Source organism: Macaca fascicularis, chromosome 1 (assembly GCF_037993035.2).
Source record: "Macaca fascicularis isolate 582-1 chromosome 1, T2T-MFA8v1.1".
NCBI classification, from domain to species: Eukaryota; Metazoa; Chordata; class Mammalia; order Primates; family Cercopithecidae; genus Macaca; species Macaca fascicularis.
The window spans coordinates 192,469,067-192,485,227 of NC_088375.1; the positions used below are offsets into that span (position 1 = coordinate 192,469,067).

The window sequence follows — 16,161 nt, forward strand, 5'->3', positions numbered from 1 at the left end:
TCCTCACTTCCCATTTATTTCCTCATCCCTCTTTCCAGCACTAAACTGAAGCTGTATTCATTAAACTCCCTGTTGCTGAACCCAACAGACACATCAGTGTTGACACGTCACATTATGTTACTTGTCCTTTTAGAATCACACAATACTCTTGATTACACCATCCATCTTGGAATACTTTCCACTGACTTCTATGATCTCTCTTCTTTCTCTTCTCACCTCTCAAGTTGCCCGCTCTCCCTCCCTCCTTCCTTTTAAGACATGGAGTCTCATTCGGTCATCCAGGCTGGAGTGCAATGGCATGATCATAGTTCAAAGCAGCTTTGAACTCCTGGGCTCAAGTGATTAGTTTCTTTTACAGATTCCTCTTCCTGCATCCATTCCCTAAAGTAGGAGTCCCCAACCCCTAATTCCAGACTGCGGCCTGTTAGGAACCCGGCGGCACATCAGGAGGTGAGCAGCAGGTGAGCAAGCATTACCGCCTGAGCTCCACCTCCTGTCAGATCAGCAGCAGCATTACATTCTCAGAGGAGCTCAAACCCTATTATGAACTGCACATGCGGGGGGATCTAGGTTGTGCACCCCTTATGAGAATCTAACTAATGCCTGATGATCTGAGGTGGAACAGTTTCATCCTGAAACCATCCTCCCCCACCTCACCCCCATCTGTGGAAAAATTGTCTTCCATGCAACTGGTCCCTGGTGCCAAAAAGCTTGGGGGCCACTGCCCTAAAGGATTCCCTTCTTTTAAAAAAAATGTTGGTGTTAAAATATACATAAAATACACCATTTTAACCATTTTAGGTGAACAGATCAGCCCTCTTTTCTTCCTACATATTCTCCCTGAGTACTCTCATCCATTCCTGGGACTTCACCTCACCTAATGAAGGTTTCCAGCTCCACTTCCCTAGTCTGCACTTCTTTGAGAAGCTCCAGATTCATTTGTGTGCTGCCTACTAAATATTTGTACTTGTGTGTACTACAGACACCTCAAACAGATCATGTCCCAAACTGAAATCGTCTCTCCCCTATAATCCTTCACCCCCTACCTACAAATCAGCTTCTTTCCTCCCACATTTCTAGTCTTAGCGAATGTTTGCTTTCACCTCTGGTTGCTCAAATCAGAAACCCAGTCACTCTTGATTTCTCTCCAAACTCTCCATATAAATCAATCATCATGTTCTATTATTTCTACAACCTTCACAATTCCTGAATCTGTTCACACATCTTCATTCCCACCGTGAGTTTAGACCATCGTTGCTCACTTGGATTATTTAAAAAACCTACCACTACTTGTCCTGTCTCTACTTTGCCCCTCTCCAATTCCTCCTCCACAGTGTAGCCAAAGTGATCTTCTGAACTGTAACTCTTATCAGGCCACCTCCCTGATTAAAGCCCTCCCAGAACTTCCTGTTAGTCTCGGGGTTAACCCTCAACTCCTTCACACATTGTATGTAGTGCCCTCTTGTCTTCCCAGCCTCATATTTCAGCTGTATCTCGCTTAACATTCTACAAACTGCTCAGATTACCACCAACACATCAGGGGTCATTCCCCTCTGGGTCTTTCTATATTCTGCTCTCTCGTTACATTACCCCCCTCCCACCATCTCCCTTCGCTTAGCTAGATAACTTCAGCTTAGCTTATGTTAGCTCTTTTAGTAAGCCTTCCTCAATGTCTAAATGCCATTGGGAGCTCTCCTATGTACTCCTGCACCGCTCTGCATCTGATTCTTATCACGGCACGTTTTACATTGCTCAGAAATTGCCTGTTTACTTGTCCTCTGCCTCTGATGAACTGGGAATGCCTTGAGGGCAGGAGCCTCTTGCTTACTGCTGTAGCCCAGTGCCTAGCATGCTGCCTGGCACACCGTGTGTACCAGATATGTATTTAATGAATGACTTACAGAGGAGAAGACACCAAGGCATTTTCAGATAGAAAGGCCGGGATAAAGATTTCAGATAGGCCAAGATGTTGAATCAACAGACTCACATTCAAAACCAACAAAGATATTAGAAGGTTTCTAGGGAAAGAAAACAGAGATGCACGTGATTTGGGAAGCTATTTCAAGCTGACTCACCATAGGAGAAGGTGTCTGGCATGGGGACCCCATGTCCAGCCAGTTCTTGGAACGTCCAGAATTTGTTGATGCAATTTAAGATGCTCTGTGGGCGATTGACCAACCGGCAGCCCAGCTTCTCCAGGTGTCGCAGGACAGTGATGTCACTGTCTGACTGCACTGAGGGTGTGGGTACCCGCACAAGCACTACATCCGGGAAGGTGGTGAGGGCCTTCTGGTTTAACTGGAGGCCTGCAATTCAAGGACAACAGTGAGTGCTGTGCCTGCTGTCATTTAGTCCACCAGAAGAAATGGTTCCAACAGACTCTTCAAGACTGAACCTAGCAGGAACAGAGCCTCAAAAAATGGCCCTCTGGACATCCTGGTGTACAAAGAAACTCTACAGGCAACCCTATATGCCAAACAAATGGGCAGAGCATGATCATGAGGAAACACAAAGGAATGAGCAGAAACAAAGCATATCAAGAATAATCTAGGTTAAAAGAATCCACAGGAGATAATATAGTCACCTTCCTTCCCATAGGACAAGTATGACTCAAAGTGTGGTGGCTTGGGAGGCTGAAGGCTTAATGAAAAGGAAATAGTTTAACCCACTTCAGGAATCCCTACCACTCTTTTATATCTGACTGGAATATTATATGGCCTTTTTTTTTTTTTTTTTTGAGACAGGGTCTTACTCTGTCACCCAGGCTGGAGTACAGTGGCGTGATCTTGGCTCACTGCGACCTCTGCCTCCCAAGCTCAAGTAATCCTCCCACTTCCAACCCCCCAGTAGCTGGAACTACAGGCATGTACCACCATGCCCGGCTAATTTTTGTGTTTTTTGTAGAGATGGGGTTTCGCCATGTTGCCAAGGCTGATCTCACGCTCCTGAGCTCAAGCAGTCCACTCGCCTCGGCCTTCCTAAGTGTTGGGATTACAGGCATGAGCCACTGAGCCCAGCTATGCAACCATTTAAATGATTTTATCAACATAATGCACAAATGTCAATGTTAAGTGAAAAAACAGGATACAAAATTATAAATAATGCATTATGATCTCAACTATATAAACAGATACAAGTTGGGAACAGCTAGAGGAAATACACCAACATTTTAATGGTAGGTAATGGAATTACAGGTAATTTCTTCTTTATATTTTATACTTATCTGTATTTTCCAAAATTTCTCCAAGTACTTATTACCTTTGTAACAAAAAAACTTTCTGAAAAATCCATCTACTAAAAATCAGTTCAATTCAATATCAAAGAAAACTAGAATGCATCCAAAGACAACCGATCCACTTCGCAGACGTGATGCTATATTCCACTGGGTTAAATAGGAATATTAACTTGAAGTGAAGATTCAGAAGAACATGAGCAGTCTTCAAGTTTCTGAAGGGCTTCAGTGCAGAAGAATTATTTGGCTTGTCTTCTATAACTCCAGGAGATAGAGATATCCATAAGAGCATTATTTTGTCTGTTCACTGATGCATCCTCAGCACCTAGAATAGTGCCTGCTGCATGGTAGGCACTCAATGTTTGTTGAATTGAATAGAAGTTACAGGGAGATGGATTTGGGCTCAACAAAATGGATCCTTTTCCACTCCCTTAGGATGTAAGGGCCAAGGCTCATCACTCAAAGATGGTATAAGACAGCATGTAAGGGTAAGACGGGTTCACAGCAACTCACTTGGTCCCTCCCAGTCCTGACATCCTATGGCTTGTATTACTCTAAGTCATAACCTAGGTCTCTATGGTGCACCCAGAATCTGGTGATGGAATGATACAGACAGGATATGGAATGAGGAGGGCAATGAGAAGCTAGTTCAAGGAATTATACTTGGTCTGCTCTAATTAACCTTGACGGAATCTCTAAAATGCTCTAAAGAATATATGATATTATTTTATTTTATTTTTTAGAGACAGGATCTTGCTGTCACCCAGGATGGAGTACAGTGGTGTGATCACAGCTCACCACAACACCTAACTCCTAGGGTCAAGCGATCCTCCCACCTCAGCCTTCCAAGTAGTTGGGACTACAAGTGTGCACCAGCATGCCTGGCCAATTTTTAAAAAAATTTTGGGGAGATGCAGTCTTGTTATGTTGCCTAGGCTGGCTGGTCTCAAACTCCTGGTCTCAAGTGATCCTCCTGCCTTGGCCTCCCAAAGTACTGCGATTACAGGCATAAGCCACTGTGCCCAGGCAAAAAAAACCTTTAAAACACAATTTACAGAGACACTTTATAGGCTTTAACCCAAAGCACCTTCTATTTCGTAAGTGATATTATACTGCATAACCACATAATTCTAGGGGGAAAAGGGTGCTAATGAAGTTACAATTTCTCCACCAGGTGATGAATAATATCAATACAAAAACTCTAAGCACAAAGATGAAAAACAAAACACCCACAAAACTATTCTATGGCTCTGAATTGCACCCTTTCCCCCATTCTAGGAGATATTTCACTGATTAAAAAGGGGAGGCGTAGGTACAATCATTACGATAAACTGTTTTTTGTACTTCCACTGATCGTGTGAATCCAAGGAACTGGAACCTAATTCTCAGGGATGATTTATAAAGAGCATCCAAGTTATCTTCACTTTGCTGTCAGAAAACTGTATCACTTTTAGATGCCTTTACTGTTCTTTGAAAAATTTCATTGCCACTTACAGCCCTTGGGGGAAATAATATGAAAGGTAAAAGTAAACCATGTGTAGCAGCCTCAAAAGTGGTTGGAGAAAAAAGAAAAATACTCAAGTGGCTTAAGATAGTAAATACAGAACACCCAGGACAACATTACACAGTCAGATAATATATGTGAAAATGCTTTGACAACTATAAAATGCTATACATATGTGAGGCACTGGCATTGTTACTACACAGACATTCTACTAAGCAAAGTAGGGACAATTTATGGAGATTTTTACCACCTCACAGGAAAAACAGCTTTACAACAGAAACATGACCTAGAGAAACAAGAAGCAGCAAAAACGTCTGGCTTTCAAATCCCAACATGAGACCACAGACAAACAAACTTCTAAATGGGAAGAAAAGAATTCAATCATTTCTGGAAATACCAACCACAAGTGGACAGAGACAACTCAGCCTCAACGAGCAGATTCACATAGACCTAGGAAGTCTTACCAGGACTTCATCTCTCTTCTCCAAAGGTAAATCTTTGGGCCTGGCTCATTCCAACTGAAGCCTTTAATAAATGAAGAATGGAATGGGTTAAAGTATAGCCCAAAAGGCTCTACTAAGCAGTTAGACAGGTCTTATGCATGCTGGCTGTCCAGCCCTGTGCAGAGAGGCACATGACAGGTTTAGGGACGCAATTGCAAAACTAATCACAATCTTTGCCCATTGACACAGCTCTGACTTTTTTTTTTTGAGACGGAGTTTCACTGTTGTCGCCTAGGCTGGAGTGCAATGGCACGTTCTCGGCTCACCGCAACCTCCACTTCTCAGGTTCAAGTGATTCTCCCACCTCAGACTCCCAAGTAGCTGGGATTACAGGCGCCTGTCACCACACCCGGCTAAATTTTTTTTGTATTTTTAGTAGAGACAGGGTTTCATCATGTTGGCCAGGCTGGTCTCCTGACCTTGTGATCCGCCGCCTCGGCCTCCCAAAGTGCTGGGATTACAGGCGTGAGCCACCATGCCCGGCCCTAGCTCTGACATTCTTGCCATGGGCAACTTCACATGCCCCCTGCTCTTTGCCATTGTCACTGCCATCATATTTCTAGTAGTAGGAGACAAGCAGCAGCTGGTCATAGTGGCTTCAGTGGGAGCAACAGTTCTACACAGCCATGGCCAAGGACAATTTGGATTTAAGGCTGGCCCTTGGCAAAACTGTCTGTAAATTTTGAGACCTTTTAACCATGTAAGCGATTTCCCTCTCACCATTAACATCTCCGCTCAGGAAAGGACCTAATGAACCTAATGCAGGATGGAGCTTAATCTATCACCTTTCCCAGGATCCTTAACATTTCCGCTGCAATCTACGGACCTCAAGTCAAGGGAATGAAGAGCTGATGCAGGATACCAGGAAGGACAGGGCTCTGCTTGGTTGCTGGTCAACAGAAGGAAAGCCCTCAACACTCAGAGGCTCATGCTCTCCAAGCAGAGGCTTCATGTGATTGAATACCCTAGTGCTCTTAGGTATCACCTTAACTTGGGGAGAGGGAGAGGCAGCTGAGTTGTTTCTGGAATATTCTGGGGTCTCCCAGACTCATGGGTTGGGCTTGAGATTTATTATGTTTAGCCTCAAACCACTAAAAAAAAAAAAACTAAAACGACCACTCTATCCCCAAACAGGTCAATAAAATATTAGTGGAAAAAAGATCAGACCTCAAACAAGTTAGGACAGTGACCAATTGCCAACCCAGTTAAAATCAACTTTTTGAAACCAAAATATTTTCTCTATATTCTAAAAAAGAATAATCTACTTTTGTGGGTAATTGTCTTCTGATTTCCTTTTGAATTCTCTATTTATATTTGGAAATATTTTAATGTATTAAAAACAAGATAGAAAACCAGGATAACTTTTCCCAAAGAACAGAGTCTGTTTTTTCTAACCCATATATTGGGTTCAATTAAATTCTACATGACTAGGCTGGACACAGTGGCTCTCGCCTGTAATCCCAGTACTTTGGGAGGCCAAGGCAGGTGGATCACCTGAGGTCAGGTGTTTAAGACCAGCCTGGCCAACACGGTGAAACTCTGTCTCTACTAAAAATACAAAAATTAGCTGGGCGTGGTGGTATGCATGCCTATAATCCCAACTACTTGGGAGGCTGAGGCAGGAGAACCACTTGAACCTGGGAGGCAGAAGCTGCAGTGAGCTGAGATCACATCATTGCACTCCAGTCTGGGCAACAAGAGCGAAACTCCGTCTCAAAAACACAAAAAATTTTTCTTAACTAGACTTATGTATTTGTATGTGCAATAGCAAAGAAATGCACTTTATGATAAAGAGAAATAACTTCAGCCATGAACAAATCTTTATTGGAAAGCAGAGTTCTAAAACTTAACCATTCTCAATGATCACACCAATAGAGGGAAGCAGAGGCATGGATAATAAAAGGTGCTGTAGTTCAGATTAGAATTCGGACAAGATTTTTACTGAGCATCTATTGTTTTAGGTTATTTGCTAAGAACTTTCACATATTACCTCATTTAAATTAAAAGTGCCTTATAATACAGATCCTTGGAATAGATTTGACTATAAATGTCTTTGCATTTACACAAAGCCGATACATAAGTCATCACCCTCCAACCTGTGCATGCATGTCACTCACATATGTGTGCACACGTGTGCATCCTTGGATTCACTAAAGAAAGCTTCAATACTAAATGGATGTCTGGTACGCCAGAAAAAACCTTCATGTACAAAACAAGCAGAAAAATTAAGAAAACAGCAGGAAACTAAAGCATGATAGCAAACAAGGACCCCACTTATGGTAGCTTTTAGAACCATTATATTTGAGCAGGATCATGTAACAGTGGCTGGCAGTGAAACTCTGGAAGTTACCAGAAAGGAATCAACTATATAAATAACATGAGTAGGCCAAGCGCAGTGGCTCACGCCTGTAATCCCAGCACTTTGGAAGGCAGAGGCAGGCAGATCACCTGAGGTCAGAAAATCGAGACCAGCCTGGCCAATGTGGTGAAATCCTGTCTTTACTTAAAATACAAAAATTAGCTGGGGGTGGTGGCAGGTGCCTGTAATCCCAGCTACTCGGGAGGCAGAAGAATTGCTTGAACCCAGGAGGCAGAGGTTGTAGTGAGCCAAGATCGCACCACTGCACTCCAGCCTGGGGGACAAGAGTGAGACTTTGTCTCAATAAATAAATAAATAAATAAATAAATAAATAAATAAGACAATCTACTTAGCATTTCAGATTATCTTGTGTTATGAGGAAGATGTGTTATCCAAACATGACTTGGTGCACCTCCATCAGTTTCCACCTTTCCCCTTATTTCTTCCTACCCCACCCACAGCATTTTGTTGTAAAACAGTTATTTTTATTCTTAACAAGTAGATGCCACACCCCTCCTCCTTCCCTTTTAAAGTTCTTTGTGACAATGCCCAAAGAAATCTCACCTCCACCTCACTAAAATGCACAGACATTTATGTGGCCATTTTCTCTTTCCACTAACTGTGATTTTGAAGTGATTTAATTCAATTCAACATTTACTGAACTGGTTGGTATGACTCAAACACACTATTAAGCAGGAATACAAAGTTGAATTAGACAGTCTCTGCCTACCAGGAGATTATAGTCTCCTGACAGAGAAACATAGAGACATAACTTACTCATTTTTTTCACTCATGAAACACATTTATTGTTTCACATATTCATTCAGTGCATATTTATTTAGCACCTACTTTGGGTCAAGCCCAGTGTTAGTTTGGTTTCCTGAGAAGCTCAATCAGACAAGGATTTAAGTGCAAGTAGTCTATTTGGATAGTAATTTCAGGAAACGTTGAGAGGGGCATAGAGAAGGGAATGAGGCAAACAAAACATACTTTATCAAGTGAGTTACCACCTCTCAGCAACCAGAGCTGAATCCTGCTGAGGAACTCTAGGAAATGGCTTAGTACATGCACTTCAGCTATTCCACCTGAGAGGCCAGGGAGTCGATGATTTCAAGTTTTTATTTTGAGACAGGGTCTTGCTCTGTCACCCAGGCTGGAGTGCAATGGCATGATCTCGGCTCACTGCAACCCCTGCCTCCCGGGCTCCAGTGATTCTCCTGCCTCAGCTTCCTGAGTAGCTGGGACTATAGGCATAAGCCACCATACCTGGCTAATTTTTGTATTTTTTGTAGAGACGGGTTTTCACCATATTGCCCAGGCTGGCGTTGAACTTCTGAGCTCAGGTGATCTGTCTGCCTCCGCCTCCCAAATTGCTGGGATTTCATAAACTCATAATGTCTACCTCTCAGGGTAGGAGCCACGAGGCCCAGCCAATTTCAAGTGTTTACACATCAACTCAGTTTTCGGTTAAGGCTGCTCCAGGGGCATGGTGTTAATTTCCCGACCCTTCTGGCTTGCAATACATGTGTGGGCAACATGGGATCCTGTACCAGACAAAGCCCTCTGACAGGTGCAGGTGCTGGTAGTCAGAAGCCGGGCCCTGGTGCAATCAAATGGTGAAAGCCAAAGGGACTGACAGGGAAGGAACAAGCACTGTCTTCTTAAGGGCTGGGCATGGGAGTTGAGAGGTGTGAGTAAAACAAACAACATCCCTGGAATTTAAGACAGACAACACACAGTTGTTATTAATGCTATCAATGTTCTGTGTAGAGCACCTGGGTCTTGTGGAGCAGCAGGAGAGAGAGGAGACTGACTATAACACAATGCGCTAAGTGCTCCAACAGACCTACATCAGGGTCCAGGGACAGCAAAGGAGGAAGGAGCAGTTAGGATGATTATCTCTGCCTGGGGAGAGAGAAAAATCAAGGAAAGTTTCAGAAAGAAAATGTTGACTCCTCGTGCCTCTAAGCTCTGAAGAAATGTTAAAAACTAATACATTCATAATCTCTACCTCTCAAACAAATCAACAGTAAGACATTGCATCTTATAGGCACTGAGTTCAAGAATGTCTCAGGGCTAAAGTAACTCCTTGGAAAGGCCCTTCAAGAAGTCAAAACAACATGAGATGAAAGGTAATTTGGCAAAGTGGATACAGTATTGGCCTTCAAGTCAGAGACCTGATTTATTTAGCTGCTATCATTTAGCTTGGCAAGACACAAAAATCTCTTTGGTTCTGTCTCCTCTTCTATAAAACGGAAGGGCCCTAGAACCTGGCAAAGCTTCCTCCCTCATCTCCCTCGCCACCTCACAACATGATCTTTCTTCAGCTATGAAGACAAAGCTCAGCAAGTTCTTCTCCTCTGTTCATATCAGTCATCCAAGTCTCAGTCTCTGATGCCACAGCATTTCCCTGGACTCTAGACCCCACATGGCTCTGACACCGCCTTTTCTTTTTTATTATTATTATACTTTAAGTTCTAGGGTACATGTGCACAACGTGCAGGTTTTTTACATATGTATACATATGCCATGTTGGTGTGCTGCACCCATCAACTCATCAGCACCCATCAACTCGTCATTTACATCAGGTATAACTCCCAATGCCATCTCTCCCCTCTCCCCACAATAGGCCCCGGTGTGTGATGTTCCCCTTCCCGTGTCCAAGTGATCTCACTGATCAATTCCCATCTATGAGTGAGAACATGCAGTGTTTGGTTTTCTGTTCTTGCGATAGTTTGCTGAGAATGATGGTTTCCAGCTGCATCCATGTCCCTACAAAGGACACGAACTCATCCTTTTTTATGGCTGCATAGTATTCCACGGTGTATATGTGCCACATTTTCTTAATCCAGTCTGTCACTGAGGGACATTTAGGTTGATTCCAAGTCTTTGCTATTGACACTGCCTTTTCTCATTCCACCCTCCACCTCTTCCCATCTCCACTCTACCCTCTGAAACTCAATGGGCAGAAAATTCCCTTATCCTCAACCTTTTCCATGTGCCTTCCCTTCACCTTCCTTCTTTTTCTGAGTCCAGCTTGCACCCTGTCTCTCACCAATGGCACTGCTTCCCCAACAGCCCTCTAAGTTGTGGCTGTTTTCTCCCCTCTTGCCACAGATTACTGGGCCGAGATATCCTCCTTGCTCCTGACTGCAATTACCAGACCATTCTGCCTTCTCTCCTCCCTAAAATATCCAGTCTGAATCTCATCAGGCCGCACAACACATCACCCCTTCTTGTGCAAGTCGTCTACAGAGCCCAGGTCACTCCCTCTCTTCTTGAAACTTTAGCTCCTTACTCCCACACTGTCAGAAATATTGGTGATTTCCATGTCCCTATGAAGAATCCTTTCAATGCCAAGGACTCTCAATGTCTTGACCTCCTTTTCTCCAAAGATCTTCTCCACCATCCCACCTCAGCTACCACTCCTGGTTACATTCTAGACTTTGCGCAAGAATCTTTATTCTAATCTCCAACCACTCCTCCTATCTTTCCAGCTTGCTTCCTCTAGTACTATACATTGACCCAGCTATGCATTGACCCCACAAGAAGCTACCATCCACAGGTACCACCATCTTTTCACTGTCCCTCCCTTCATATCTTCAACTTCCCTTCTTATCCTATTCAAACTCCATAGGCAAGCACCATGATCACTTCCTGCATATACCCTCAAATCCTTGCACCCACTTACTGTTTAGGTAAACCACTACTCTGGTCAGACCGATCCAACCCTCTACTTTGTGTTCCTCCTTTGTAATGAAACATACCTAGAGAAAATACACAAACCTGCTCACTTGTCTCAAGGGCACCCTTAATGTCTGGCAATCATTTTACTTCCCTAGTCCCTTCACTCAACCTCAACACTATTTCACACTTTCTCTTCTTATCTTACACTTTTATTACTTTGTCCCATCTTCTCATTCTTCCTATCTCAATGTGAAAAATTGAAGCAATCAGAAAAGACCTTCTCTATAAGTTCCCACTATCACATCTATCCACCCACCTGCACCCGTGACATACAGATTACCTTCTCTGTTCTTATAATGGCTGAACTGTCCTTACTCCTAGCTTAGACCAACCCCTCCAAATACGCGGTAGATCCCAGCCCTTCTCAGCCGCTTAAAGCACTGCTCCTGCCATTTGCCTGTCTCTCCTACATCACCAATTTCTCCCACTGTATTAGATCATTCACGACAGCACACAAACGTACCGTTATGTATCCCTTCTTTATGAAAAGTCTCTCAGCTGGGCACGGTGGCTCATGCCTGTAATCCCAGCACTTTAGGAGACTGAGGCGGGCAAATCAATTGAGTTCAGGAGTTCGAGACCAGCCTGGCTAGCATGGTAAAACCCCATCTCTACTAGAAACACAGAAATTAGCCGAGTGTGGTGGTGGGCACCTGTAGTCCCAGCTACTCAGGAGGCTGAGGCAGGAGAATCACTTGAACCCAGGAGGCAGAGGTTGCAGTGAGCCGAGATCGCACCACTGCACTCCAGCCTGGATGACTGAGTGAGACTCCATCTCAAAAAAAAAAAAAAAAAAAAAAAAAGGAAAACAAAATCCTCTCAATCCTGTCTCACTTTGGGCTCCCATCCTGTTTTTCACCTTCCCTTTACAACAAAACTCCTAGGCTGTTTAGATTCACTCTTTCCTACCACTTACCTGAAACTGCTCTTCCTGGGGCTGCCAACGCTACATGCACATGCTAAATCAATTCTCATTCCTCATCCGACTTCATCTACCAGCAACTCTTTTTTTTTTTTGAGATGGAGTCTCGCTACGTCACCCAGGCTTGAGTGCAGTGGCATGATCTCTGCCCACTGCAACCTCTGCCTCCCAGGTTCTAGCGATTCTCCCACCTCAGCGTCCAAAGTTGCTGGGATTACAGGCGTGCACCACCACGCCTGGCTAAATTTTTTTTACTTTTAGTAGAGACAGGATTTCACCATATTGGCCAGGCTGGTCTTGAACTCCTGACCTCAAGGGATTCGCCCACCTTGGCCTCCCAAAGTGCTGGGACTACAGGCAAGAGTCACTGTGCCTGGCTTACCAGCAACATTTGACATGATCTGATCACATCTTCCTTCTTGAACGACTTTCTCCACTTGGCTTACAGGACACCCACTCTCCTGGGTTTCATTTCTTTTTTTACTCAGGATTCCTTGCTAGTTTCTCCTACTCACTCTGCCCACTAAGCACTGGAGCTCACTCTCTGAACCCTTCTCCATCTATAGTCACTCCCTTGATAGGTGTGTAAAGGTGCTCCTACTTTGATAGCTCCAGGCCAAGCCTTTCTCCTGAATCCCAATCTTTCCATAAATGGCTACCTGACATATCCCCTTGGATGTTTAATGTGCAACTCACACTGAGTTCTGATATTCATCACCTGCCCAAACTTATACCTGTCTTCCTTTCCATATCAGCAAATAACATATTTTATTCTTCCAGCTTCTCCGGCCAAAAACTTTGGAGTCCTCCTTGACTAGTCTTTCCTGAACACCCAATATCTGATTCAGTAGTAAAATCCTGATCACTTTGTCTTCAAAATATGCCCGATCCCAGTCACTTTTCACCTTCTCCCCTGAAATCATTCTAGCCCAATAATCTCTTCTCACCCAAAATGTAGCAATAACCTCCTAAGCAACCTCCCTACTTCTGCACTTGGTCCCTCTGGTCTATTCTCAACAGCATAGCCAGAATGACTCCGTGACCCATTAGGCAGATCATGTCGTTTCTCCGATCAAAAGCTTTCAGTGGAGGCCGGGCGCGGTGGCTCACGCCTGTAATCCCAGCACTTTGGGAGGCTGAAGTGGATGGATCACGAGGTCAGGAGTTCAAGACTAGCCTGGCCAAGATGGTGAAACCCCATCTCTACTAAAAATACAAAAATTAGCTGGTATGGCGGCATGTGCCTATAATCCCAGCTACTTGGGAGGCTGAGGCAGAGAACTACTTGAACCCAGGAGGCAGAGGTTGCAGTGAGCCGAGATCATGCCACTGCTGTACTCCAACCTGGGTGACAGAGCAAGACTCTGTCTAAAAAAAAAAAAAAAAAAAAAAAAAAAAAAAAAAAAATTTCCGTGGGCCAGGCACAGTGGCTCATGCCCGTAATCCCAGCACTTTGGGAGGCCAAGATGGGTGAATCACTTGAGGCCAGCAGTTCAAGACCAGCCTGAACAACATGGCAAAACCCTGTCTTAACTAAAAATACAAAAATTAGGTGGGTGTGGTGGTGTGTGCCTGTAATCCAAGCTACTAGGGAGGCTGAGGCAGGAGAACGACTTGAACCCAGGAGGCAGAGGTTGCAGTGAGCTGAGATCGCACCACTGTATTCCAGCCTGGACAACAGAGTGAGACTCCATCTCAAAAAAAAAAAAAAAAATCCTTCAGTGGATTCCAGCTCATCCAGAGTAAAAGCAAAAGTCCCTCAGTGACCCACCAGGCCCTATGTATCTGCTTCCTCCCCACCCACCTCTCTGATCTCCTCTCCTGATACTCACATCTGGGCTCACTCTGCTCTGCCACGCTGGCCCCCTTGCTATTCCCTGTTGCCTAAACTACTGTACTTCCAGATATCTAAATGGCTTGCATCCTCGCCTCCTTCAGATCTTTACATGGATGTCATCTTCTGGGTGAGGACCACCCCAGCCACACTGTCTAAAATTGCAATCCCCTCTCTTACCTCCAGAAATGTTCTCTTTTCTTTGTTTCTCCTTAGCTCTTTTCACCAATATACTATACTTTGCATTTACCTTGTTTACATTCTGTTTTCCCCATCTAAAATGTAATCTACTTGAGAGGCACAGATTTCTGCCTACTTTATTCTGGTGCCTAGAAACAGTACCTTATACACAGTAGGCCATCAATAGATATCTGTTGACAGGATTTATAAAATGAATAAAATCATAATAATGAGCATGAAGCCTGCCTCTGTTCCCATTCTCCATTTTATCTCTACTGCCTAGCACAATGCCTGGCACAGTGGGAACTCAATAAATATTTGTTAAATGAAATAAATGAATGTATAGGATTGTTGAAAAGATTAAGACACATAAAATATACTAAAATGTTAATAACATAGTTACAGGAATGAAGAATCAGTATTCCTGTCAGTTCCTCAACACAAAGTAATCTAAATTTATCACTTTCTCATAGTGGAATCTGGAGTTACATGTTTTCTTTTTTTTGAAACAGGGTCTCGCTCTATTGCCCAGGCTGGAGAGCGGTGGCACTATCACAGGATCCTCCTGCCTCAGCCTCCCAAGTAGCTGGGACTACAGGTGCACTCCACCATGCCTGGCTAATTTTTATTTTTTATTTTTTGAGACGGAGTTTCACTGTGTCACCCAGGCTGGAGGGCAGTGGCGTGATCTCCGCTCACTGCAACCTCTGCCTCCCGGGTTCAAGTGATTCTCCTGCCTCAGCCTCCTGAGTAGCTGAGATTACAGGTGCACTCCACCATGCCTGGCTATTATTTATTTATTTATATGAGATGGAGTCTCACTGTGTTACCCGGGGTAGAGGGCAGTGGCACAATCTCAGCTCCCTGCAACCTCCGCCTCCCAGGTTCAAGTGATTCTCCTGCCTCAGCCTCCTGAGTAGCTGGAATTACAGGTGCGTGCCACCAAGCCTGGGTAATTTTTGTATTTTTGTTTTAGTAGAGACAGGGTTTCACCTTGTTGGCCAGGCTGATCTCGAACTCCTGACCTCAAGTGATCTGCCTGCCTCAGCCTCCCAAAGTGCTGGGATTACAGGCACCTGCCACCACACCCCATCTAATTTTTTATTTTTATAGAGACAGGGTCTCTATAAAAAATTTTTCAGAATATGTTATAGGTTTGTGTTAAAACAATATAAACCCAATTATAATCCAAAAACAATTATAATCCAAATTATAATTGTTTCTCGGGACAATGGATAAAGAGGCCAAGGAAGTGGCTGGAGTGAGGTGAGGCTAGCACTGATGTATGTAGATTCAGTGTCCTCCCTGCTAGTGAGGGGAGTGGCAAGGAGGTGTGGATGGGTGGAGATGACACAAACATCTCTGAGTGATGGCTGTACTCCCTTCCACCAAGCAGGCCCAACAAATTTGGTGGAAGTGTTCTGGTAGCAGCAGCAAGTGGTTCAGAAATCTAGGAGTAGGGGCCAGGCTCGGTGGCTCACACCTGTAATCCCAGCACTTTGGGAGGCCAAGGTGGGCATATCACCTGAGGTCAGGAGTTTGAGACCAGCCTGGCCAATATGGTGAAACCCCATCTCTTCTAAAAATACAAAACATTAGCCTGGTATGGTGGCACGTGCCTGTAGTCCCAGCTACTTGGGAGGCTGAGGCAGGAGAACTGCATGAACCTGGGAGGCAGAGGTTGCAGTGAGCTGAGATGGCGCCACTGCACTCCAGCCTGGGCAACAGAGTGAGACTCCATCTTAAAAAAAAAAAAAAAAAAAAAAAAAGAGGAAGAAGAAAAGAAAAGGAAATCTAGGAGCAGGGCTTTGAGATCCAAGAAGGATCTCATCTACTGGTTCTAAAACTCTTCCTAACATAGTTCATGGGGTGTAAAAACT

The 16,161-nt window shown here is 44.1% G+C and overlaps 1 protein-coding gene across 1 annotated transcript in view; it reads right to left on the bottom strand.

Annotated features, from left to right (window-relative positions):
- RIMKLA (ribosomal modification protein rimK like family member A) overlaps nt 1–16,161 on the bottom strand; it is a 37,456-nt gene that overhangs the window by 16,250 nt on the left and 5,045 nt on the right. The window contains exon 2 of the mRNA XM_005543750.3: nt 2,076–2,306. Within this exon, the coding sequence (XP_005543807.1) occupies nt 2,076–2,306 (231 nt within the window). The remainder of the gene's footprint in view (nt 1–2,075; nt 2,307–16,161) is intronic.